Source organism: Mytilus californianus, unplaced genomic scaffold (assembly GCF_021869535.1).
Source record: "Mytilus californianus isolate M0D057914Y unplaced genomic scaffold, xbMytCali1.0.p SCAF_2, whole genome shotgun sequence".
NCBI lineage: Eukaryota > Metazoa > Mollusca > Bivalvia > Mytilida > Mytilidae > Mytilus > Mytilus californianus.
This window is the reverse complement of record NW_026262668.1, coordinates 85579232-85605126: the sequence shown is the minus strand read 5'-3', so window position 1 is coordinate 85605126 and position 25895 is coordinate 85579232. Positions and strand designations below refer to the sequence as shown.

Genomic DNA, 25895 nt, shown 5'->3' with positions numbered 1-25895 from the left:
ATTCACTGTTATCTAGAACAGGCATATGTTATATGACAAAATAAATCTTTCGTGGATAATTATGTCGATATGTGTTCGTCACAGCCTTGTGTGGGAAATGGTAGTTTATTGGACTATTGTAGACTGTAAGAGACAGGCAATAACCATCATGCACAGCTTATACTCTTAACCAATTGAAATCTATTAACACTAATATTCCATTTGTATTAATAGATTTCAATTAGGTTAAGTCACAATTTTAATAAAAATTTCCAAGATAAAACGGATATATTTGTTAAATATATAATAGGCGTAATAGAAATTTCATTGTAGGGCTTCGGTGTTTCGTTCCAACCGAAGTTCCTCCTATTCCCACTTTTTAAAAATCACTATTCCTTCTATTCTCACATGCAAATAACAATAGATGTTTTGATAAATAATTTGTTTTTATAACAATCAATGTTAATTAAAAATTCACCTAAGATTTAACTGTATTTTGTAAAAGAAAAAAAATCATAATTTTATGCACTGTTTATTTGTAATATGTTATTTCTTCTTCAAAGATTTACTTATAAATAAAGAATAAGTCAGATAAATAGAAGTAAGATTAAAAAATCATTGAATTTGTAAACTTAAAAAAATTGTCATCCAAACAAATAAATTGATGATAGATAATATTATAACAAACTTTCCCATCTTGCAAGATTTCCATGTACAACAAGCGTACGAAGAACCTACCAGTTTTAACAAAAACTGTTCATGAAATCAACATAGATGGTAGTTGGGCACGTACTACCAAAGGTGGCCCATTCCTGCTAACAGATGACAACACAGTTGGGTGTATGTTAATCTTCAGTACTCAAAAGAATCTAACACACTTAGCAGCTGCAGACATCGTATATGGTGATGGTACATTCTACTCCTGTCCGAGCCTAATCTTCCAACTTTACACATTTCACGCAATGGTTGACGGCGCAATGTATCCACTGGTACACAGTTTACTTCCAGCCAAGAGCGAACTAGTATACACAAGGTTCCTGACTTTACTCAAAGATGTATGCCAACAACACCAACTACAATGCAACTTCAGCCTACCACTATTTTCCTGGACTATGAAGTCACCATCCAAAATGCAGCATATTCTGTATTTCCTGGCATCAACGTAAAAGGCTGTTTTCTCCACTACACACACTGCATGTGGAGAAAAGCACAAGAAACAGGGATTCAGGTTCCATACAAGGAAGACAACAACATTCATCAACTTGTACGCCGTGCCGCTGTCCTTCCACTTGTACCTACTGCTGAGGTCGAAGAAGTGTGGTTTAATGCCCTAACCGACATAGATCAGATTGTTACTAACATCAACTACACGCCCTTTACACACTATGTAGCAACATACTGGGTCGAACAGAACAGTCACCTTTTGGACCATTACACAACACAGGGACCGAGGACTACACATCATTTAGAGGGATGGCACAGCAAGCTGAAGAAACATTTCCAGCCCCACATCCAAACATCTTTAAACTCATAAAACTACTGAAGCATGAGGAAGCTTTCAAAACCCTGACCATAATGCAGTATGCAGCCGGTGGGAAGAGAGTGTCTCAAAAACGAAAGTATGTCGAAATCAACGACAAATAAGAAGAGCTTAAGGTTAGACACCGCAACTTGGAAGTCACAACAGTACAGTTTGGTGATGCAGCCTCCCACCTTCTTCACGTTGAATAGATTAATAAACTTTAATAGACTTATATACAGTGAATTTCTAATGTTTGTGCTACAATGTGTGATTTGTTTTAGTACTGTTTACTTGTATTGTTTGTTTCATATTATAATGCCTTCTTGAATCTACTGAATTTGTGTTATAACAGAAATAAAATAATTAACTTATATTTGTTTCCATTTTTTTCATATTTATTTTAATTAAAAACACAGAAATTATACACATACAAAAATTACCTATTACCTATCCAAAAAAACACTTGTCAATTAAAAGTTGATAAAACAATGTTTATACAATATAATCCTCTTTGTTTGCACAAGTTTTCCCCCTATTCCCACATGAAATTTTAACTTTTCTTAACAGTGGGAATAGGAAGAATGAACCCAAATACTTACGAAATACACTAGACAAGAAATGTGCTCATGACTACTTACCAAAATCAAAAAAATGCTGCATTATCTTTTCTGGAGTTAAGGATATAATATCCTGCGGTGAATGTAGAGCTAGAAAATTTTATAACATTAATTAAAAAATAATATACACTGAAGTAAGCTGCATGTTTTAGTGTTCTTGATCTAAGATGTTTAATAAGCGATTTTATGCAGCTGCTTCGTTTGGCAAATTCATACAGACAACACTGTACACATCTTATGAGAAAAGGTAGATTGAAGTAGTTTTAAAATTCGAAAACCGAATTCAACGGTCTGGGGGAAATAGTTCGAATTTGAATAAATTTCAAATCGAGTAACACATGGGTAATAAATGTCAAATTCTTGTTTTGGAATCATCAAAAATAGAAGTCTAATGTCATAACACGAAGCAAGAAAATCAACACTGATCGTAAGGGTCACCGATAATCATGTTTGACAGAAAATTATGGAGTATTCATACATCCTGCACAACCAATAAAAAATCCACACTATTTACAAACAAGGGGTGAATGGAAATCTTCTCATCAACTATTAATTAACCGTCGTATGTTGTGTACTCTTGTTTTTTGCCTTGTTCAAGGTTGTATAATGACCTCTACATATATATTTTATCATTTAGGAAGTAATGCCATACACGGTATTTACAAAATTTGTCAATTAATGTTTTCACTTGATGAGTAATATAATCTATAAACAATGTAACCAACCTGGACTACATAGAAACGGGTGATATTCATCGCATGGTTTGGCACGAATGGACCATTCATCATTTTTCTGTTCAAGAGATAAACATCCCGTTCTTCTTGGATCTATTTCTTCAGACCTTGGCAACACATCATTTACTCTCCTCCCTTAAGAGAAATGTATTCGTGTTAACATGAAAGATACAACTTCTTATTATGAATTCAATATAATGTGCGTTAGGTTATGTTATATAGATACAATGGATAAGCGTAGATTCTTGAAAAAGAAACCATGAGCCCGGAGGGCGAATGGTTTGTTTTTCATGAATCTACGCTTATCCATTGTATCTATAACTTAAACTATTGTGTTAATTTCTTTTCAAAATTAAAACCTTTTCTTAATTAGAAGGTATTGTAAGTGAGTTTAAATAACCATGTTATCGTGTCCAACGATGCATTGATAAATCTCAGATCACAATTAATTGGTTAACAAATACAAATATAACACTTCTACCTTTAAAGATCTTTATATTACCAGGCATATGAATATTATCTGTTTATACAAAATAAGACATATTCGAAATTATTTCTAATAAAATTGAAAATGGAAATGGGGAACGTGTCCAAGAGACAACAACCCGACCAAAAAGCATATATAAAGTATATATAATAAGTATGTTATCGAAATTTTTCTAGCACTCTAGGCACATCACGATTTTCTCGCATAGGAATTTGCGAACAAACCTTTGTAAAATTATGTAGTAAAACAGATGAAATCATACTATATTTATAAAACAAAAATTGACAAATAGAATGTAATCATTTTTGTTTCAAACATGTGAAATAGCCAATAATAATAAAAAAAAAACCGGTAAAACTCGCTATTATTACAAAAATATCCACTATAACTTGCAAAATTAGAAAAAAAACAGGATAACTTAAGAATTGGAACAACAGAGAGAATACAGGGATTCGAACCTAAACCGACAAATCCCGATCTTTAACTCATTGATTTTAACCATGCTAACCTCGCGGCTACCAACTCATACTATACGACTGCCTATTGTGTCTATATAAAGGTACAAGCCATGTGTGTCCGATGAACCGATGTATATCAGATGTTCATTTAAATATATATAATAAACATCTATAGTGTAACCCATTGGTAGCCGAGAGGTTTCGTTGGTGTGTTGATGTCAGTCACACATAACAGATTTCAAGGAAGGGTTCGATTCCCAGTGAAGGCATATAAAAATTACAAAAATTAAAGGTAAGTTTTTAAATTAATTCCATTAGTGAACAGAAATCAGTAAATTAGCCAATTCAAACTTAATGAAATTAGGCACACAAAGGAAACAATTGAATGTAATTTGGTGAGTCAATTTCAGCGGCAGATTTAGGAAGCGTTGATTCTAGAAAAAGAATCCACGGTAAATGAATAGGCTGACGTCACCACAATGGTTTAAATTGAATGAAAGAAAAGGACAAGGAATGTATTTCGTTTTCGAATTTCCTTTATTGAAAAACCTTTATTAAAGCAAAGCGTTTGGAAAGTCACAAACATCTTTACATGGAGAGTAAGAAAAAATAAAAGACATTAGAGGAAGAGTCAAAGCTGTTTACGGTCGCAATCACACATTGATTGATTGTCATTATGTATTGTGTGAAACAAATCATTGCAGATTTTTCCCCAATTGCGAATGACCTTTAAGTTCGTGTTGCACTATCCTCGGGGTAAGTTTGAGACGGAATGTTTTATTTGAACTTTTTTTTTATTTTTAATTTTGCAATGTCTTTGCATGTCCTTCTTTGATCTGTGATGTTATTGTCCCTTCGTATCTTATTTTTACTACAATAATCGACTTTGACTATTGAGCTAAACAATGAGTGTCGCCTGTAAGCAGGTTATTTTATCCTTTTACAACACATGATACCGTGTCCGCTTGTTTTTAAATATTATGTGTTCTTATTTGTCTTTCCTTGTTTAATCATACTGTCCCCTTCGTCTCATCCGTATACCTTCAATCTCCTTTTAACGCTGTTGGTCAGACATTTTTACTTGTCATTATTTTGTGCTAAAACCACAACACATCATATGCTTATCTATCTAAATGCAGGAAACTAGGACCATTGAGTAGTACATTGACTACTGGTTGATGTTATATACGGAAACTAACATTTCTTTCTTATAGGAAGTTATCCTGTTATAGGATATTTAAACCATTTACACATAGAATTTGCAACTTTGGAGACACCCATCGTAGTAAATCTATACAAGTTGAGTCAAAAGTAAAAATAAAGTTTCCTTTGAGGAAAGATGATTGTATCAAAGTATATGGATTAACCCACGACCCAATTTTGAAATCACTGACTACTTCAGGGGATTAACAATTATAATTTATTCATTGAAAAATATACCTACAGAAAACTTGTATAAGAACTGTAACTAAACTCTCTTTGACAGTCTATACATACCATTATTCCATTTTTGTCGTATTCTGGTCAAGGAAGTCCAAAATGAAGACCCACTTAAGGTTACATTATCTTCTCGAATTAAATCTTTACCGGCTAAATGGCCACCCATACCTCTACACTTTCTTACTGCTTCGAACCAGTTTGTTTGCTCTGGAGACATGTAGTAGCATGGCGATGTCAAGCTTCCACGGAATTTACATATGGTTTTGTCAACTAAATAACATATTAAAACTGGATGTCAGTATTGACTACCGAAGAAAAGCTTTTCTGATAAGGAAGAGTAATGTCCTGGCGAAAAGCTTTTCTGATAAATATAAGAGTAATAACGCATTTCAGTTATCTTTCTTTTAACAAAAATTTTAAGTATTTGTTTAAAGGATGTAACAAGTACAAATTGCACTTTCAAATTATCATTTCTACTGTGCATACTCTTATTTAATAGTGACATTGTTTTTTTCATAATTTCATTGGTAAGTGTGTATAGATTTAACCTTTTTGTAATCTTACATTTTGTACTTTTTTGTGGTTTTCATCTTTTGTTTCAGTATTTATGTCATTCTTCATTTTAGAAGTATTTTACCACAGTGAATGGGATAAACGCTTTATAAATATGCGTCCGAAGCGCTTTTCTGGTTTTACCTTCATCAGGAACGATCAAATCTAATTATTCGAAAGCCAGAGATATATAAATACGCTGAAACGTTAGAAACTATATGGTTAGTAAAGACCAAAACAAAATAGCCAAACTCATCTAAGGTCAGCTTTGCCTGAGGGAGTTATAACCTTAGTTTCTTCGTAATTTCTTAATATATTGTGAAATTTCGGAAATCTTTATTACCGATTTATGACCGTCATTTGTATTTACATGAATAATAATGACCGTACTTAAATTGAAACGACACCTTGTTCAAACCATGGAAGTATTATATTGTTAATATAACACTTCATGTTTAACCAACATAGAAATAAAAAACTGTATTGCTGTGATATTTGTGGGAATCAGCTATCTACACAGTTAAGCAATCGAAGGACAGTCTGTAAAGCTTACAATAATGCAAACAAATATAGACTTGAAAAGGACCTCACACAAATCAGTGACTAGTACTCACAGTTCCCCTATTATTTCAAGTTTCCTTTGCTTTGATATAAAAAAAGAAATTAAAAGCAAAATCTTACATATTAGGCATATGTATTTGTGTTCAAATCTGCATCGATCTTGGTACCATATCAGTTGTTTTTCGTTATCTTGAGTAACCCAAACACAGTCGTCTCTTTTACTGGCGCTATGTGGTTCATACATCTTCCACTTTATACTATCTAAAACAGATATACAAGATCGAATGACATTTCAACCTCAAAACAGCAATTTAGCTTTAAAAAGTATTTTTCAAGCCAACGAATTCAATGGCAGTAGTGTAGGTAGACTTCAGCTTTGGGTTTATAGTTCTATCAGCATTTATGATGTGCTTCAAAATTTGCACATGCGTTTTCGATTGATATCGATGAATTGTTCAAAGCTGGGGACTAATTACGTTTTAAATAGTGCTATTCTAGTAATCTTGTCTTATTTCTCCGATTCCTTAGTGCTTGCTTTTCATTCATTTTTAAACCTCGATATTCAAATTCTGTCAATTTGAAAGCTAGTTTAACGTTATTGTACATGTATATCAGATTTAACTTCGTACATGTGTTTTATTTTCAAACTTTTGATATTAAGTGTTCCTGGTAAAAGCTGATATATAAAGAAACTTGCGTCAAATTTTCGATTTGATATGTTTTACATGATTTTATATTTATATTAAAAAGATGTCATTATCATATGACACACATACTTGAAGGGCGTGTAAGTATTATGGTTATCTAATCGCCATGTGACAGTTGAGGATAGTTTGATAATTATCTCGCTAAGTTGCAATATTACCCGCAATTCCGGAACGTATCAGTGTCAAAATTTTTTGAAGCTCGATTCAAATTTTTGAAATTTCACTGTGATGTTACACACACAGTGTATATGCTTTTATGAGTTCCATAATTCCTTGTTATACTTTTCTACATCGGTTTATAGTTTTTATAATCAACGCATGCTTCGCTTCTTTTAAGCTCTTTATTGATTTAAATTCAGTTATGCGTTCACATTTTCTTGTTTTCTATTTTGTCTATTTTGAAGGCTTGAAAAAAAGGAATCATGCTTGAAAACGTCACATCGAAAGTATACAATTTTAAACATATCACTAGATTAGAATTTCAAACCTTGCTTACATATTGTTTAAAATATTGATAGAAACAGATTTGAGACCATAAAGGCAATGGAGGAGGTTTGTGCGCACGTAAAACTGGTTTAACATAACCACGTTTGTTCCTTTACAAAGTCAGGCTATCTAGCCATGCGATGTTCATTGTTGTTTGTCTATTGTTTGTACGTCTATATTTTTAGAGGAATTGGCTGTTGTGCGGTATGTTGTGCTGACCAATATTTTTTTTTGAAAATTCCTGTCTCTTTTTTTATGTATAATTAGTTATATTATTTGGTCTGGATTGATACACAGCGTTTCTGTTATAAAATATCAAAATACCTCTAACTTCGTTATTTTATCACGCTTATCTACTTTTTTTGACGTTTCTCAGTTTGTAATTAGGTTTCCAACCATGAATACTACATATTTACCCGCAATTGTCCCCTTCCTTGTTTTAGTCTCTATGTTAATATTATTATGTTATGTTTTACTTTTTTAAAAGTTGACCTACGCTTCTAAAGTGAATAAATGACAAGCGTTCTGCGTTGAGTGCAATGGACATTATAACATATACATAAACATGTATACGGTGTCTATTTATAAGCAAGGAGCTGCGATTCAGATGCGGATCCAGGATTTTGAAAGGGGGCGGCCCCACACTTGACAGAGTTCAGAGTGGAACAGTTAAACAGTCTGGATTAAACACACATGCAGCTAACCAACTCCTCCCCATTCCCCCGTTAAATCCGTCTTTAGATATTATTACCAATGATACAACTATCCACCAAAGATCAAAGGAAAACAATGATGACGACCACATGTCTCTATGTTTACCGATAAGATCAAATCATTTTTTATGTGATGCCATGAAGTAATAAAGACTGCATAAGAATAGGAATTAACTCTTTATATGCACTTTATGCCGATTAAGAAGAAGAATATTAAGAAATACATTTGTAAACAACTGTAATTTTCCTGATTTTGAAACTAGGCATTGGTTTTCTTGTTTGAATTGTTTTACATTTTGTCATGTCGGGGCCGCTTACTATTAAATATGTGTTTTACTCATTGTTGAAGGTCATGTGGTAACCTATATTTGCTTTAATCTATGTCATTTGGTCTCTGGTGGATAGTTGTCGAATTGGCAATCATACCAAATTTCCTGATCTTAGTATGGTTGGTTGAACCCAATTTAGCGATTCGTCATGCTTTTTACTAGTAATTCCATTTTACCTGTGTCAAAGAATCAGATTTATTATACTGAGGTTACCTTCTGTTCTGTATACTATTGTCATGTTTGGCGCTCCACATTTATAATTCGTGTCTCCAGGACATGAAACGTTGCATTTTATGTCCACTTCTTGCTTAACATAATGTAGATTATCATAACAAATGCACATTTTTTCCTACGAAAAAAAGGACACGAAATAACTTTCATTGATGTAACAGAAATCCCAATATAATCGTACAAATATTAGATAGATATTAATTATATAATATATGATAACATTTTATAAAAAGACATTGTATGATGTTTTCTATTTATGCGGAGTTGAATCGCCCTCAGTCAATCAATCAATCAATCAATCAATATTGTATCATTTTTCTCTTTATCTATCAAAACACATAAAGTTTGTTTAAATATGCAGATTATTGGAGATAGTTGGATTATTGCATATTAAACAATTTGCCAAACATTAATAGACATTACGGTCATAACTCTGGTAAACAAATAACTTGAAAATCTAAACTCTTATATCTGCTTATAATACAATTATAAAAAATGAAAACAACACTTTATAAATTCCAGGCGTCCGAAGCTCTTTCTGGGACGCATATACATATTTTGATGTAAATCACAATTACTTTTATTTTTCAGAATATTTGTTTTATAAATGTGCACAATGAATGACGATAGTCAATGTGATTACAAGATAATCAAAAAGAAACCAATTGGTTAACAGACACCATTACTTTTAACTAGTTTCCGGTATCTCTAAGCATTTTCATTATTTTGACAGCATTATTTTACTAATGTTAAAAGGGTTGTTTGACCCAGATAATGAATTTAGACAAGTACATTTTTAGTACGCTTTGTCAATACTTATATCCAAAATAATTTAGATATAACTCCTTTTATCTATAATGCAAATTTCCATGAGTTAAATGTTTTTCTCTGTTTTCTTTTTTATTTCGTTGATCAGATAGTATCCTATTTGGATTAACAGCCAACCAGCGGTGGTACAAATTCTGGGGTTTCAATTTAAAAAATGAACGAAACGAGATGTTGCGTATATGCGAATAAGATTGCATCTCAACTAAATATAAAACAACATTTAGGGGTCAACAGAACACAAGCCATTGTAACTGGTTCTCAGTTACTGCAAGGAATTTATCACTGGCAATTTGTTTAGTACCACTTTACTTGCAGCAATGCTTATTGTTCATCTGTAATGCCAACATTAGTAAGTTACGTGATTTTTCTGACTCTGATTTAGTTTTGAATTTATTTATTATAGGATTTCAATCAGTCAGTGGCTAGGTAGTCAATGTCGATTAGAAAGTAATTACAATTATGGCCAATCCAGATATGCAGTATTTGACATTCAAGTAGTATTTTATGTAGTACCTTTTGTCAATATAAAATAACTTCCCAATATAAAGTCAATTTATTTCCAACATACATTTGTAGTTCAGACAAAACTCAACTGTAAATTTGTATTTAGATATTGAAATAATTAAAATCAATTTTTAATTTACTTCTCATCGTTGTTGGTTATTGCAGAGAAATAATATTACTCTCTGGAAAGAGAAATAAATCATAATCTATCATAATTTAGAATAGATCCAAGTCTTTGGAAGTAGTCTTGTATGTCAATAAGCGATAAAGATGGAATGGTTCTCATAATTTACTATTTATTTTTAAAACTAGCTTACTGATAATCCAGCGAAAGCTCTTCGCATGTGGTGCTTACAAAAACTAATGCAAAGTGTTGGTTGGTTATCATGAAATGTTTGCCAATTCTTTAATTCAGACTGAAAGCACCCTATCGGTTCATCTACAAGTCTTTTTTTATCTGTAATAAATGAAGAAAAAAATAAAGTAAAAGGTTTAATGGGAGTGAATATATTTAAGTTGATAAGGAAAGGTGATATAAAGCGGCGTTTTCAATTAACGGTCACTTGTTTACATGCTTTTTTTCAGAACGTTTTTCTTGAAAACTATAATAAATGGAAAGAAACTAAGAAAGTAAGATCAGATGATGATCTACAAATAAATCAATATAGCCGAAATTGTTTGGCGACTCATGATATGAAATATTGCCCTTAATGACGATTTTTACCATTTTTTGCATTTTGTCTATCATTTTGAGAACTCTAATAGATATAATTTATTATGCAAACTTTATATAGCAAAAATGGTCAGGAATACTAGATTAATTTTTTTAAAAGTCAATATGGCTGAAATCGTCTGTCAAATCCATAAAAGAGTTATTGTCCTTCACCAAGGATTTTTTTTTTGCGTTTTAGGCAAAAACTATAGAAGCAAAAGAGAAATTTCAACCAGATAATTATGATCAGCAAGATAAGATCTAAATATAAGTCAAAAAGCTGAATTAGTCAGTCAACACCTTATAAGAGTTATTGTCCTGAAATGATGATGATCTTTTTTACCCCTTTTTGTATTTTTGGCTAAAACTATAGAAGAGAGACACTGTAAATAACAAAAGTTATAGATGCAAATAGAGAATTTTTGTCATGAATTATATCATAATCTAAAGTCATTAAGATAATGTTAGTGAGTGACTATTGTTGAAGATGTATACAGGCTCTTTAGAGACACTAGTCTAGTATTTCGTATGCCCAGTCATGTTTTGGCGTCGGCTGCTTTTTGTTTCTAGTATGAAGTTTTGTAGTTCCGGGTTGTGGTTTTTATCAGCTAGTTTAGTTCCGAGTTGTGGTTTTTAACTACCTATTTTAGTTCATAGTTATGGTTTTTATCTAGCTATTTTAGTTCAGAGTTGTGGTTTTTATCTGCATGTAGCTATAAACCGTTTCACTATACAAATAAAGGTACACAATTCAACGTGTGAGATATTCGTATACTAGTACTGTGCAAATACTGAGTATCTTGATTTGAGTGTGAACATTCAGATCACTTGCATGTCGCTGTTCTTTTTGTTTTTCTCATTCAGGCCTGTGTCTAAGCAATTGTCATCTCTTTCAAATTAAAACAATATGAAATAAATGCATCAAAAAGTTCGTCTTTAAGCGACTGTATTAAATTGTGCGATAAAAGAAATACATCAAAAGACGTTATCGAAAAATGTGTAATTTATTTCTACATGTTTTCAAAACAGTCAAGGATATATGTAGCTTTTCTTCTTATTTCTAAATCTAGTACAAAAGTATAAGTAATTCTTTAAGTGAATTTTATATTTACCGACAATGTACGCATATTGTATATTTGGATTCGGAATCATCTAGATAGTCACGGAATAATTAAATACTAGTATAAGAAAATTTGTGTTTGCAAGCTTTAGAAACGAATAAAATGGACATAAAAACAAAAAAGCGTTGAATGAAGTTTTTATGGTGTGCGGGTTTTTTACTTGATAGGATACGTTTTATACATATTATTGAAGATATAAGCTTACTATCATTCCATAAGAAGTATTTTCTTCTTTCTTTTCCTCCAATCCAAAAGGAAGTATCACCAGAGATATTTATTTTTAAAGTAACACTGTTCAAATCATCCAGATTTTGTATGGTATACAAATGCCTACCGAAACCTGAACAAATCTTGTCGGCATTGTCCCATCTAGTTTGTGTCCAGTTAACCAAAACTGAATTTGATGGCATTATAGAAACTGTAAAATAAAAATAACACTTTATAAATTTGGTACACCCAATGTGCTTTTACCGGATAAACCTTCACCAGGAAAGTTCTTACCCAAACTTTGTATGAGGGAGTTAGAAGTCTTAGTTTCTTAATAATGTCTAAATATATTAACCGAGAATTTAAGAAATGTATGTTTTAAATCACGTCATTACCGAAGCATGTTCCTGTAATTGATTATTATTATAATGAGTTCGAATAATTCGAAATATTTACTCCTTTGATGGAATAATGTAATCATAACTATCCATACATAGTTACGTGCCGCATAATTGTTCGTATAATAGTAATTTGAGTACTTTTAAAAAGAAAAGTTATCGGTATGGTAGGTAGACAAATTACTCGCGTTAATCAAAAGAACAAATACGTCTGAGTCTTGGATACTGAATTTCCTGAAGCATAAAGCCACGCAACAGTTTAGTTGCATGTTTAACTAAGTTCCGATTAAAGGATTCCTTATTTTTATTTTCTTAATTTATAATATTAATTTTGATTTACATTATGTCAATATGTATACGTGTACTTGCATTTGTATTGCAGCTCTTCATTTGCTGTTGCCTTGTACGAAAACAAAAAAAAAATTTTTTTTATTCTTGAACCTTTGTCGTTCGTTATTACATACAGTTGTAACAGACATATTCTGATATTTCATCCATTGGTATAAAATTTTCAAATCTTTTAATAATAAAAACTTACCGAAAAGTAAGATAAATTTTTCCATTGTCATAAAACAGTCTATAAAAATTAATAGTGTCTACATTTTTTGTACATTAGTCATTAATTTATTATTATTATCGAGCGTATGATTTATACGTCAAGTGTTTCTAATATTCACTGTACTTATGAATATAACGGAAACCGTGTCCAATGACCAATATAGATGAAATGCAATAGGTTTTAACCAATTAACCTTCAAACGGATATCAGACATAAACACTTATGTCTATAATATATCCTTTAGTGCACACATATTCTCTTGCAAAAACAGGTATAAATTGAAAATGAAGATAATCCGTTTCCACACAAGAGTATATGCACCTTTGAGGTACGGACATAAAGATACACCGAGTTAGGAGTTAGCTTTGCCCCGATGGAGGAAGAATGTTAAGAATATTTGTATCAATACTTCATTAGCGTGTTGTAGGTGGCTTGTTTAAACAAAAATGATATTAGTACCATAAACAATATACCCTTATTTTCTATCAACAATCACAATCTTTCCGTACGTCCTATGTTTAAGTTTCGGGTTGATGTTTATTGGACGCATTCCTCTAGTCTTTTTTTTTTATTCATATGAAAAATACAATGCTTAGTGAATAAATAATCCCGGATATTTTTCTCTTTGATCAGTAAGACATGCATTACAGCTAAACAGTTTGTATATTACTTCTTATTCTCTAATGGTTTTGGCCTAGCTGCTATTATTATGTTCCATGAAGAGATATTTCACAGAGTGTGAAATAAAAAAAAAATGATACGAAAAATGAGTTTGTTTGTTGTACCTATCCTGCAAATGCGAAATTTCCATTGCCTGTTCGTTAGATCAATTGATGAATTAAAGGGTCACAACGGACCCTTGGCAACGGATATTTGGGATTTCTTCAATAATATACAAAACATTCAATATGTTTCAAATGAAAATATTCTTTTTGTCAAATTTGATTCCATTCTCAAGCGTACAAAAAGCTTGAAAACGTCCGATTTAATAGAAGTCACTGTTCTTGGTACAACATTATCAACACCGTTAGCGGGCTTATGATTAAGGTAAAGCTTGTGAAAATATTAATGAAAGGAAAACTATGGATTATTGAAAGTATCCCATTACTCAAATTGCTATGAACTCATTTGAATTGAACGAGATTTGTGATTTACGGCAATGATACAGCAACTTGACTAAAACATGATAAAGAACATCTAGAGATCAGCATAGATCTTCAAGAGAGTAGATCGGTTTCTTTTCAATATGCTAAGCTCTACATCACCTGAAGAAAAATCATAAGCGAATCAAAAATCTCGTAACAACACAAAAACCAAATCTCAAAAGACATGCTTATGTAGAGTAAATACTTTTATCGTTTAAAATTATAGATAAATAAGAATAGTTAAGCATAGCATGAAAGTAGTAAATAGTTCACCCCAAAACAGTACCTATATATAGCTGTAACTTTCAAAATATGTAAAATAATGGGGGTAGTTTTAGTATGAAATGAAAGCTTGAGGGCCTTTGATCACTGTTGAACACTGGTTAAATGTTTTTAATGAATAATAAAAAGGTAACAGTATGTGAAATTGAAACAGAATGTCGTATTTTGCCTGTTTCTCAGATCAGAAGTACCTGTTTTTGTTATTCCGAATTTTCCGGAATCAGTGCGCTTTTATATACAATTAAAGAGAAGAACAAGCAAGACACGATAAGACATTGTTTTGACATGAAATGACTGCAACTATATTCAAACTTAATACAAAATGGCTGTAAATGCTGGAAGCTGCTAAAACACAGAAAGCATTAAATAATGAATTATTGGATTTATACACCATACAAATGAAATAATATGGGTTACCGTTATACGTTTGATTTAAAATCCTTGATTCGAATGTTTTAAAGCTATTTCATTTAAAAATTAATGAAAGTCATGAAAACAAATACATAAACCTGATTAAAAATTTGGCAGAACAAAAAAGGTGTAGTTGAACCAAGATTTAAAAAAAAAAAACAATATATAGTTCGCGTTACTAATTTGATACGGAATCATACAGGAGTATGTTTCATTATTTTTATTGTAACACATAAAATGTTCCTGTTTACTGTCTAGTATGATGACTTTTAAGTAAAGGACTTTTAATCGCTCGGATATGCTGTTAACAAAATGTTCTTGTGTGCCCTTTGTACATTTGTAGATGATAACGATAAGTTGTTCACGTACAACTTCAAGATAAATCATCAAATTCTATAATATAAGTGTGCATATTTAAAGAACTTTGAGAAGAGTTGATATGAATTGTATGTGTTTACATGCACTAATTCTTTGTACTTTATCAGGTTAGCTACTTTTAACTTTATTTTTACATTTTTCTGAAGCATGACAAACGTGGCGTCAAATCAGTCCTTATATCTTTTTGATTCAATATCAACAAGTGCTTGAATTGTATTCCAAAATCGTAAGTTCTGTATTCTAAGACAAAAATCGCACCATTCAAATCTTTGAACTTGTATAATATGTATTATATATTAAGTCGGATACATTCCACCTCTCGGTGGGTTGACGCTTGTTTGAATAATGAATTGAAGATTAGTGTTTAAATAAGCACCGTCACGAGTATACAACAACATGGCGATTGTGGTTTGTTTTGTCAATCACGTGTTAGCTTTTAAGGGGGTTTAGTTTTGTAATATGGCAAACCCCACAGATTAACAAGTCTTAGAGTTCTCTGATTAAAGCTGTTTTATGATATAGTTTGAAAGACTGAACAACAACGTTTTACTCATATTGATGTTAACATTATTTTAAAATATTCCAGTAATGGCATTATATTACTATCCAATTGCGTGTCTACAGAGAAATGGTATCAGCATACATCTGAGGTCTTTGGCAATCATACCATGATTAAAATACATGATTCAATAACGATTCATATGTTCATACAGAATTAACATGATTCAATAACGATTCATGCCCATACAGAATTAATAATACTTTTAACAATTTGATCATAGTAAAATGAAAGCATTTATAAGATTTCATTCCCAAACAGTTAGCTATAAAACATTCTCATTAAGAGTAACTTCATCGGAGAAACTTTAATTGCACATGACAAATTCTTCACAGTTTACAAATTTATGCATTTCAAGATCTATTTAAAATTAATTGGGGTCGTTGTAAAACCGCTGTAAAGGAGTGCATGGTTGAAGTTACTTGTATATATGTACCTCTCTGCGTAACACAGTTCTGTCACTGTTTTTTATTGGCAACTGCTTGCATAAATTTATCTACTTATGCCGTACTGAATGACACTTTTTCTGTTTCTTCAATTTTCTACTTCCTGATCGCCGAAATCTTTTTATCTTGAAAATGTCATGCAGATTATTTAATCGTCATATCTTTCGTAGTAACTACATATACAAGACATAATAGCTTTTTGATATATGACAACATTTGATTAATATATTTGTGTGAACAATTATGAGTAAGAGAACAATTAGTGAGCAATAGCTTCAATACATCTTTTTTGAACACATTGTTTCTCTCATCTTAATTTAAAAACCAAGGAAAGGTTAGAAAAGTTATGCGTTCAATTAACATAAAAGTTTTATAATAAAATTATCGTTTTTATGGTCAGTTTTAAACATAAACTGCAACAGCTCTTTTGAGAAGACAAGAATAGTGTGATTATCTAAATTAAATTATGAATTCACCTTGTTTAGCTTTTATCTAAGGAACAGCAGACACGGGTATGTCACCTGTCTTATTTATTGTAAATGGACCGATTTCTAAAATTGATTTTAAATGCTCATGTTTTAATGTATCTCAAACAATATCTGAAACTCACTTATGAACCAATATATTATTTTATGGAAGCAACAAAATATATCCAATAGAGTAAAGGCCAAATTCCTTGTGTTTATCTTACACTATGACCTATTCGAAAATGACCGTCAATCCTTACTTAATTTCACAGTTTCACAGCTTCATTTTTGTTAGATAAAATAAGTACCGCAATTTTGAACATTTAACCAAATGAAAATGTCTAGAGATTCTTCGAAAATGCAATTGTCATGGGAGTTCTTTATTTAGATTTTATTTTATTTGTTTTTAGGATTTTATTTACAAAACAAAGTAAATGCTGAGTGTCCTCTAGGATGGGTGCATTATGATTTTTCCTGCTTCCTGTTCAGCACAAATGCTTTGAACTGGTACAATGCACACGTAAGTCATCTGAACAAATACAAAATATAGTATCTTCATCAGAAATATCACAAAAAAACAATAGCTTAAGTTTACTGGCAAGATATTGGGACAGTTAAATGATAATTCAATTTCTTGTTTTATCCTGTTATTGGCATTTTTTATATAATTTTACACAGCAATATCCGATCTCTTGTTTTTAGATTGTCTGTGAAAGTTTAATATTTCTATAACATTCAAAAATATATATGACAAATGACATGCAGGTTAATTGATAATCATGATATATTTTATTTCATGCATATAGGGGTCGTGTAGAGCACATAATGCTAGAATTGCTGAGGTGAATTCAGTTGACCTCATGGCATACTTACGTCAGATGGCAAAATCTTACGGCTATGGTATAGTATTTATACTTTGTTATTACACAGTGATATGTGAAAAATTACAAAATTTAAATATTTGCATTATATTTGAAATTTAAAATCCAAATATAATGTATTTTTATGGATTGTTGGTTGACTTTTGTAACTATCTCAACCCTTTTCCCATCCAATTTTTCGTCATACATACCTATAAAAAGATACAATTCTATCAGTAATGATACGAAACTTGACATAGAGAGTCCCCCTTTTATGAAATTAATTGCAAATCAGTACAATTAAGGTAAAGAAACCGTAAATGTCACCTATTTTGTAATGTTGTACATACATAGATTTATCCTGTTGAACTGACTTTAAATAAAGCTAATACTGACAATGAACACTGCCCTTTCCTGGATTTTGATATATATATCTTTAACGGGAAGCTTAATACTAAAATTTACGATAAAAGAGATGGTTTTTCATTTCCTATTGTAAATTATCAATTTTTAGATGGTGACGTTCCCTTGGCACCATCTTATGGTGTTTATATATCTAAACTTGTTCGATTTGCTCGTGTATGTAACAACGTATTTGATTTTAACGAAAGAAATCTCTGTATTACTGACAAATTATTACATCAGGGTTTTCGATATCACAAAATCGGTACAAGGACATCATTCGTAAATATAAATCAACGTGCATCTTATACGTTCAGGTATTTCATATCCAATTTTTTATGATAATATTCTATACAAAGCACAAAAATGTCGTCATTCACCTCAAAAGTTAACCAAACCTTTAAACAGACTTATTCAGGAGGGATATATTTACAATACTATTGTCAAGTTATTAAAGACGGCAATTTTTGGAATTAATATTGATTCACTCATAGGGTCTTTGCATCGGAAATGAACACATTTATTCTAAAACCAGTTGTTGGCATGATACGGTTTATGTTCATTGTATATTTTATGATGGTATGATACTAAATCCCTAACGGGAGGGATTGTGCTTGATTTTTATATGATGAAGACGTAATCTTTCAATCAGTTTAATTGAGGTCTGGAGCTGGTCAGTTACTGCCAGTAGTCCTTTGCTAATTTATGTTGATCATTGTCATTTTGCTTAGTTTCTTCTTTTACCTATAATAATTCTTACATCGGATTCGGACTTCTTTTAAACTGAGTTTTTCTGTGCGTTTTGCTGTGTGTTTGTTTATTCCACATTGGCTAGAGCTATAGGGGGAAAGTTGTGATCTTGCAAAACATGTTTAACCTCGCCGCATTTTTGAGCCTGTCCCAAGTAAGGAACCTCTGGCCTTTGTTAGTCTTGTATGTTTTTTTAAAAATTTTGGTTCATAAATATGTTTCGAAGTTTAGTTGACGTCCATTATTTCTGAACAAGTATATATATACATTATTGTTTAGGGGCCAGCTGAAGCCCGCCTCCAGGTGCGGAATTTTCGCGCTGTGTTGAAGACCCATTGGTGGCCTTTGGCTGTTTTCTGCTCTTTGGTCGGATTGTAGTATCTTTGACACATTCTCAATATTATCTTGGATATATAGATATATAACCGAAAGTCGAAAAAATAGATAAATAAGTGTTCTACTTAATAACATATTACCCAATGGAAATCGCTAAACATTCTTTTTTTTACAGAATGCACGTACTATCTGTGGAAAAGTAATATATGTAGATCCATTTTTGACCATGAGACCTTTCTGAACTTTCAGTGTTAATTGTATAGACACTAAAAAATCACGAAGGTTTCAAGGTCAATCAAGCTGGCACTGTGATCACTCCGAACACACCGAAAAAAAAGTTTCCATTAATTCCGCTTGATTACATTGTCATCTACATGGTATATAACTCCAAGGCCCAACTTTTATTTACATGTATTTTTATAGCCGACTATACGGTATAAGTGGTCTTTTTCATTGTTGAAGGCCGTATTGTAGTCTATAATTGCTTACATGTACATCTACTTCATCTGAACTTTGGTGGATGTTGTCTTATTGGCAATCATACCACATATCTCATTTTTATATTATAGAATTCCAAAAATAATTAAATCATTAATTTTTCAATTTTTTTTTTCTAAAAAAAAAAAATGTATTTACGGCTAGCAGCTGGTTGGATATTGAATATCCAATACCGAAAAAAGAATCGGCCGCTAACTTTACATACATCCTTTTTATACTCAGAGTACGGTAGTAGGGATTTTATTTTGTTTTCTGGTCTATGCATTCGACCCGTAGTAAAGTAGTGTACCATGAAGTTGACATGTGATCACATCAATTTGAAACTAAAAGTACACATGTTCATTATGATTTGAGCTGTTAAAATCATATAGCAAGTAACGATTGGTCCCGGGAACATAGTTATCGTCCTTTGATTTTTGTTGTTTACAAATGTAATCTCTATTGTGGATGGACAGTGTTTTACTTTCATATTATTTTCGCACACCTTGCCAATTTATTTCTTTTTATTTTATGTCTCAAAAAGCAAGTAGGTGGAATGAAATTACTGTTAAGAATTTTGGGTCATGAATTTTACGGTATAGTCGTGACTTGGTCCATTTAAAAAAGTGCAAAATTAGTATGTCTTAAGCTATATATATATATAAGCTGTCAAACTAAATTCAAGACCACCTAAACATTAAGTTGTCCATATTTTGAGTTAGAGCTGATGAAGTATTCTAAAATTTTGATATAAGTTGTCCTACACAACACTGTAAAAATTTATTGAGAAAGCGCAGGTTTTTTTTTTTAACTCTACATTTATTATTCTAACGAAATGCACTATGAAAAATAACAGTGCTCTCGGGAAAATTACGGATTTGACCCCGATTCCATGGTTCACTGAACATGGACCGACCGTGCGAGAAATTCATGGGTAGTTAAGGTCGTTAAAACACCACAAGTAGGAGTACTGAATATGGAAAGTGAAATTCTCATGTTAAAGTTTTTGCTTGAAGTATTTTAGTATGGAGTTGTGGTCACACTAATTTGAAACTTAGTACACATGGTCATTGTGAGGTAAACAGTCTATAAAGTTTTTGCCAAATTATGATTTTGCCCCACTTATTTAATGGTTCTTTCAACAGTGACACATGATAAAGCGAGCAAGGCATTGCGTCCATAGGACACATATTATTATAATTATCTTACTCAACTAATCATAGCAAACTAATTTTGTATTTCTTTAAAAAAGTAGTAACAGGAAAAAGACACACAAGTCGTTTTTAAATGATTTATTATTTCAGATTATTGGTTAGGTGGACGAGATGATGTAATCGAAGGTTTCTGGCAGTGGTCAAGTACGGGAGAAAATTTTACGGTCTCCGATTGGCTCCCAGGGGAGCCAGATGATGCATCAAATAACCAGGATTGTCTCCTTATCTGGAAAAAAGCAGATTATCGCTGGGATGACCAACAATGCACCACCAAATATCGTTATATCTGTGAATCAGAGTATGTAAAGTGTTTCAGTAGACAATGTGTTGCAAGTAGATTCAAAATAAGGAAATATCGAGCACGAAAATAACATAATAGAAAAACTTGTTAGAGTCTCAGTCAAAGTTGACCTTAGATGGAATTGGCTATTTTTTTTAGGTTCTATTGGTTGTATAGCTCTTCAATTGTTTTGGTTTTTATATATCCTTGGCTTTCAAATATTCGGCTTTGAGCGTTCCTGATGAAGGTAAATCCAGAAAAGCGCTTCGGACGCATGAAATTTATTACGTGTTGTTTTCATTTTTTTTCTGATAAGGGGATCCGCGAGTACATGTCAAGATTGTTTTCAACACCAACATATATGAGAAAGTAAAGATCTCGTATCTTTTCCTGAAACAACTTCATCTAAGAGTCTTATAATTTGATACGACAGACACGCGTTTCGTCTACATAGGACTCACCAGTGATGATCGAATCAAAATAGTGCAAGGCCAAATGTATGAAGTTGAGGGCATTGAGAACCGAAAATTCCTAAATATTTTGACAACTGTGGCTAAGGTAATCTTTTCCTTGAGGTAGAAAATCCTAGGTGTTTCGAACAATTCAAACAGTAAATCTATAAAAATGGTCGTATCAATGATGTTTTACGTCTATCAATGTCTGTACAGAAGAACTGGCTACTGAGCTGGGCTAACAGTCCACTAGCAAGTACTTGGTATTGTAAAATACGCAAGATACACGAGCCTGTTCATTACATAACTTTACGTTCCACTATATAGATGATGTCCTCTCACTAAATAATACAAAATTTGGTGACTACAGTGGAGATCACTTCTAACCTCTCATCAAATCTGTCAGAATCTGTCAAGAGAACTGTTCTAGGACAGTATGTAGAACTGATCCTGACAGTTCTACCCTAGAACAGTTTTAGACAGTTCTACGACTAGAACAGTTCTACGACTAGAACAGTTCTACGATAACAACTGATTTGGTCAGTTCTACGGCTAGAATTGATTTAGTCAGTTCTATCCATAGAACAGTTTTAAGAACTCTTTGTCTTAAATATAAATAAGTCAAAAGAATATAATATATATTAAAAAAATTGCAGTGACGTCATTTAGAACTGTTCTACAATCCTGACAGGTTTGGTCAGTTCTACGGTTAGAACAGTTTTAGACAGTTCTGCTGACAGTTCAACGATTAGAACTGATTTAGTCAGTTCTGCTGACAGTTCTACGACTAAAACTGATTTGGACAGTTCTACCTAGAACAGTTTTAGACAGTTCTACCCTAGAACTGATCCTGACAGTTCTACCTAGAACTGATTCTAACAGTTCTACTTAGAACAGTTCTAGGGTAGAACTGTTCTAGGTAGAACTGTTCTAGGACAGTTTAGAACAGTCCTATGACAGATTATTCTGATAGTTCTAATGAGAGGTTAGAAGTGATCTCCACTGTATGTTGAACGAATCTATCCCATCGTACTAGAGATAATGGATACTACAGATACAGTTAAGTCTGCCTCGTATCTTGACTTACATCTAGAAATTGACAATGAGGGTCGGTTGAAAACAAAACTTTACGACAAAAGAGATGATTTCAGCTTCCCAATTGTGAACTTTCCATTTCTATGTAGCAACATTCCAGCAGCGCCTGCATACGGAGTATATATCTCCCAATTGATACGATATTCCCGGGCTTGTATTTCCTATCATGATTTCCTTGATAGAGGATTGCTGCTCACAAGGAAGCTATTAAACCAAGAATTCCAAATGGTGAAGTTGAAATCATCCCTTCGTAAATTTTACGGACGCCATCACGAGTTGGTTGACCGTTATGGAATAACCGTTTCACAGATAATATCGGATATGTTCCTTATGTCGTAACTAAAATATCCTTCCCTTTTCACGAATGTGACCTATCGAATTAGACTATTTACCGGATTTGTAATAACATAAGCAACACGACTGGTGCCACATGTGGAGCAGGATCTGCTTACCCTTCCGGAGCACCTGAGATCACTCCCAGGTTTTGGTAGGGTTCGTGTTGCTTAGTCTTTAGTTTTCTATGTTGTGTCATCTGTACTATTATTTGTCTGTTTGTCTTTTTATTTTTGGCTATGGCGTTGTCAGTTTGTTTTCGATCTATGAGTTTGACTGTCCCTCTGGTATCTTTAGTCCCTCTTTCATTACGATCTACTTGGTATGAAATATCGATTTTCAACTTATTATTTATATAATAACAATACCCAATTCAAACTATTTAAAAATAACCGATTACTTTATTTTTTAGATACCCTGGAGAAGCTGTGATTGGATGAAAGTTTGTAATACAGTTGTAATCAAGATTAATAAAACAGTTATATTATAAACAGGTTTCTTATTTTTGTCAGACCCATTTATGATCTATACGGCTTTCAGAAATCTTGGTGTACTTTCGTAATTACACAAAAGCCACCTGATTGATAATACACATTCGTGTAATTATCTTGAATTAAAAACAAACACCTTATAAATTAGGTGCATCTGAAGCGCTTTTCTGAATTAACCTTCATCATGAACGCTCAATCCCCCAAAGTGGAAAGTCAAGGATGTAAAGTTACTGGAATACACGGGGAGCTATATGACCAAAAAAAAAAAAAGAACACAAAAAGAAAAGTCAAGTTCACCTACAAATGTAGGTCAACGTTAACTTTAGCGAAGGAAATTAGAACCTTAGTTATTATAATAATTAATCATTTCTAAATTTATCAAAAGAGAATGTAAGAAAGGTATACGCTTACGATATGAATCTTTAGTTTTCTATGTTTAATTTTATATAAAATTGAGAATGGAAATGGGTAATATGTCAAAGAGACAACAACCCGACCAAAGAGCAGACAACAGCCGAAGGCCACCAATGGGTCTTCAACGCAGCGAGAAAATCCCGCACCCGGAGGATGTCCTCAGCTGGCCCCTAAATAAAATTGTGTACTACTTCAGTGAAAATGGACGTCACACTAAACTCCAAAACATATAAATGAACTAAAATTAAAAAACATACAAGACTAACAAAGGCCAGAGGCTCCTGACTTGGGACAGGCGGCAAAATGTGGCGGGGTTAAACATGTTTTGTGAGATCTCAACCCTCCCCCTATACCTCTAGCCAATGTAGAATGAAGAAACACATAGCAATACGAACAGTAAAACTCAGTTTAAAAGAAGTCCGAGTCCGATGTCAGAATAGGTAACAAAAGAAACTAAGCAAAATTACAATGATACATAAATGAACAAAGGACTACTAGCAGTTACTGACATGCCAGCTCCAGACCTCAATTAAACTCATTGAAAGATTATGTCTTCATCATATGAAAATCAAGTACAATCCTTCCCGTTAGGGGTTTAGTATATACTTGTTTGTCCGTTTTGGTTGTTTTTCGTTTTGTGTCATAGCGTTGTCGGTTAGTCTTCGTCTTATTAGTTTGTTTATCCCTTTGGTGTATTCTGCCTGTCTTTGATAAGCATGAATGCATGGCCAAGTGATCACCTATTCTATAAAAAGGACAACTATGATATATATCATGACTTCAGTAAACTTCTTTTTGGCAATAACAAACTAAAGATTAGTACATGAATGGTAGAATATTTATATATGGATTTTCCATATCTTAATTGTAATGCAACATAGTATATGTTCATTAATTACCATTTTTTATCCTGCAATCGACCTTTGTAATATACAAATACAGGTTGACAGGTAACATGAAGCGTTAAACATAAGTCTCCAGGTTTTGCTAAGTTGGGAGCGACCGGTTATATTCAAATTAATGTTTGATTAAGTAATATTGTTCATCATATACTTAGCCCTAATATGATAGTTTTGCATATGTGTAACGAGCGGAAATAAACTAGACATAAATTCACACCCAGGCTGATAATCCATATCAGTCCTATGAGACGTCACATGGTCTGGCTGATATGGGGTTATCAACCTGTGTGCGTTTGTACATCGGTAGTATATGATAAAAATATTAATACATGTCCTTTTCCATATCGGCCCTGGTATCATCCCTCGACCCATATCAGCCCCGACTAACGTCTTGGGCTGACATGGGGGTCTCGGGATGATTCCCGGGCCGATATGGAAAAAGTTAGCTGTATCGGCCACGAGACTCGAAAAGTCGATGGCCAATACAGCTGATTGAGAATCTATAACAGGGCCAATACAGAAACAGCCAGTTTATAACACTTTTATTAAATGGTTCTAGTTCTTTGATTAAACTAAGAAACGTATCGGTAAATACATTGTAAAGGAAATCATATTTGAACTTGCCTTTTACAAGTCATAACGAATTGTTTTGCCAATATTCTAGAGAGCGACCGGTTACATTCAAATTAATGTCTGATCAATTAATATTGTTTATCATATATTTTGCATTAATATGATAGTTTTTGGATATGTGTAACGAGCGGAAGTAAACTAGCCATAAATTCACACCCAGGCTGATAGCCAATATCAGCCCTATGAGACGTCACGTCACGTTGTCGGTCTGATATGGGGTTATCACCTGCGTGCGTTTTTGTGAAAATTTATAGAACTAAAACAAACTATACAGGAATTATTCAAGCTCGGTTTTCCTAGTAAAAAAGTATAATAATGAAATACACTGCTTGAAGACTACTATTTTTGATTGACACATCTAATTTTACAGAACTTTAACTTCATGTAGGGTCAAGGGAATAACAAACTCGTGTACATTATAAT

The 25895-nt window shown here is 32.5% G+C and overlaps 2 protein-coding genes across 2 annotated transcripts; one reads left to right on the top strand and one right to left on the bottom strand.

The window, feature by feature from the left end:
• Positions 1–2131: 2131 nt before the first annotated feature.
• Positions 2132–13253, bottom strand: LOC127727707 (uncharacterized). Its single transcript, XM_052234822.1, has 8 exons — positions 13125–13253; positions 12187–12399; positions 10466–10605; positions 8799–8934; positions 6471–6611; positions 5295–5507; positions 2844–2987; positions 2132–2208 (listed from the first exon to the last, which is right to left on the bottom strand). The coding sequence occupies exons 1-8, from the start codon at positions 13153–13155 to the stop codon at positions 2132–2134; spliced, it is 1095 nt and encodes a 364-aa protein (XP_052090782.1). The 5' UTR covers positions 13156–13253.
• A 4392-nt stretch (positions 13254–17645) lies between these two features.
• On the top strand, positions 17646–23509 carry LOC127728809 (perlucin-like). The gene is made up of 3 exons (XM_052236419.1): positions 17646–17733; positions 20963–21170; positions 23445–23509. The coding sequence occupies exons 1-3, from the start codon at positions 17694–17696 to the stop codon at positions 23470–23472; spliced, it is 276 nt and encodes a 91-aa protein (XP_052092379.1). The 5' UTR covers positions 17646–17693; the 3' UTR covers positions 23473–23509.
• The last annotated feature ends 2386 nt before the right edge of the window (positions 23510–25895 follow it).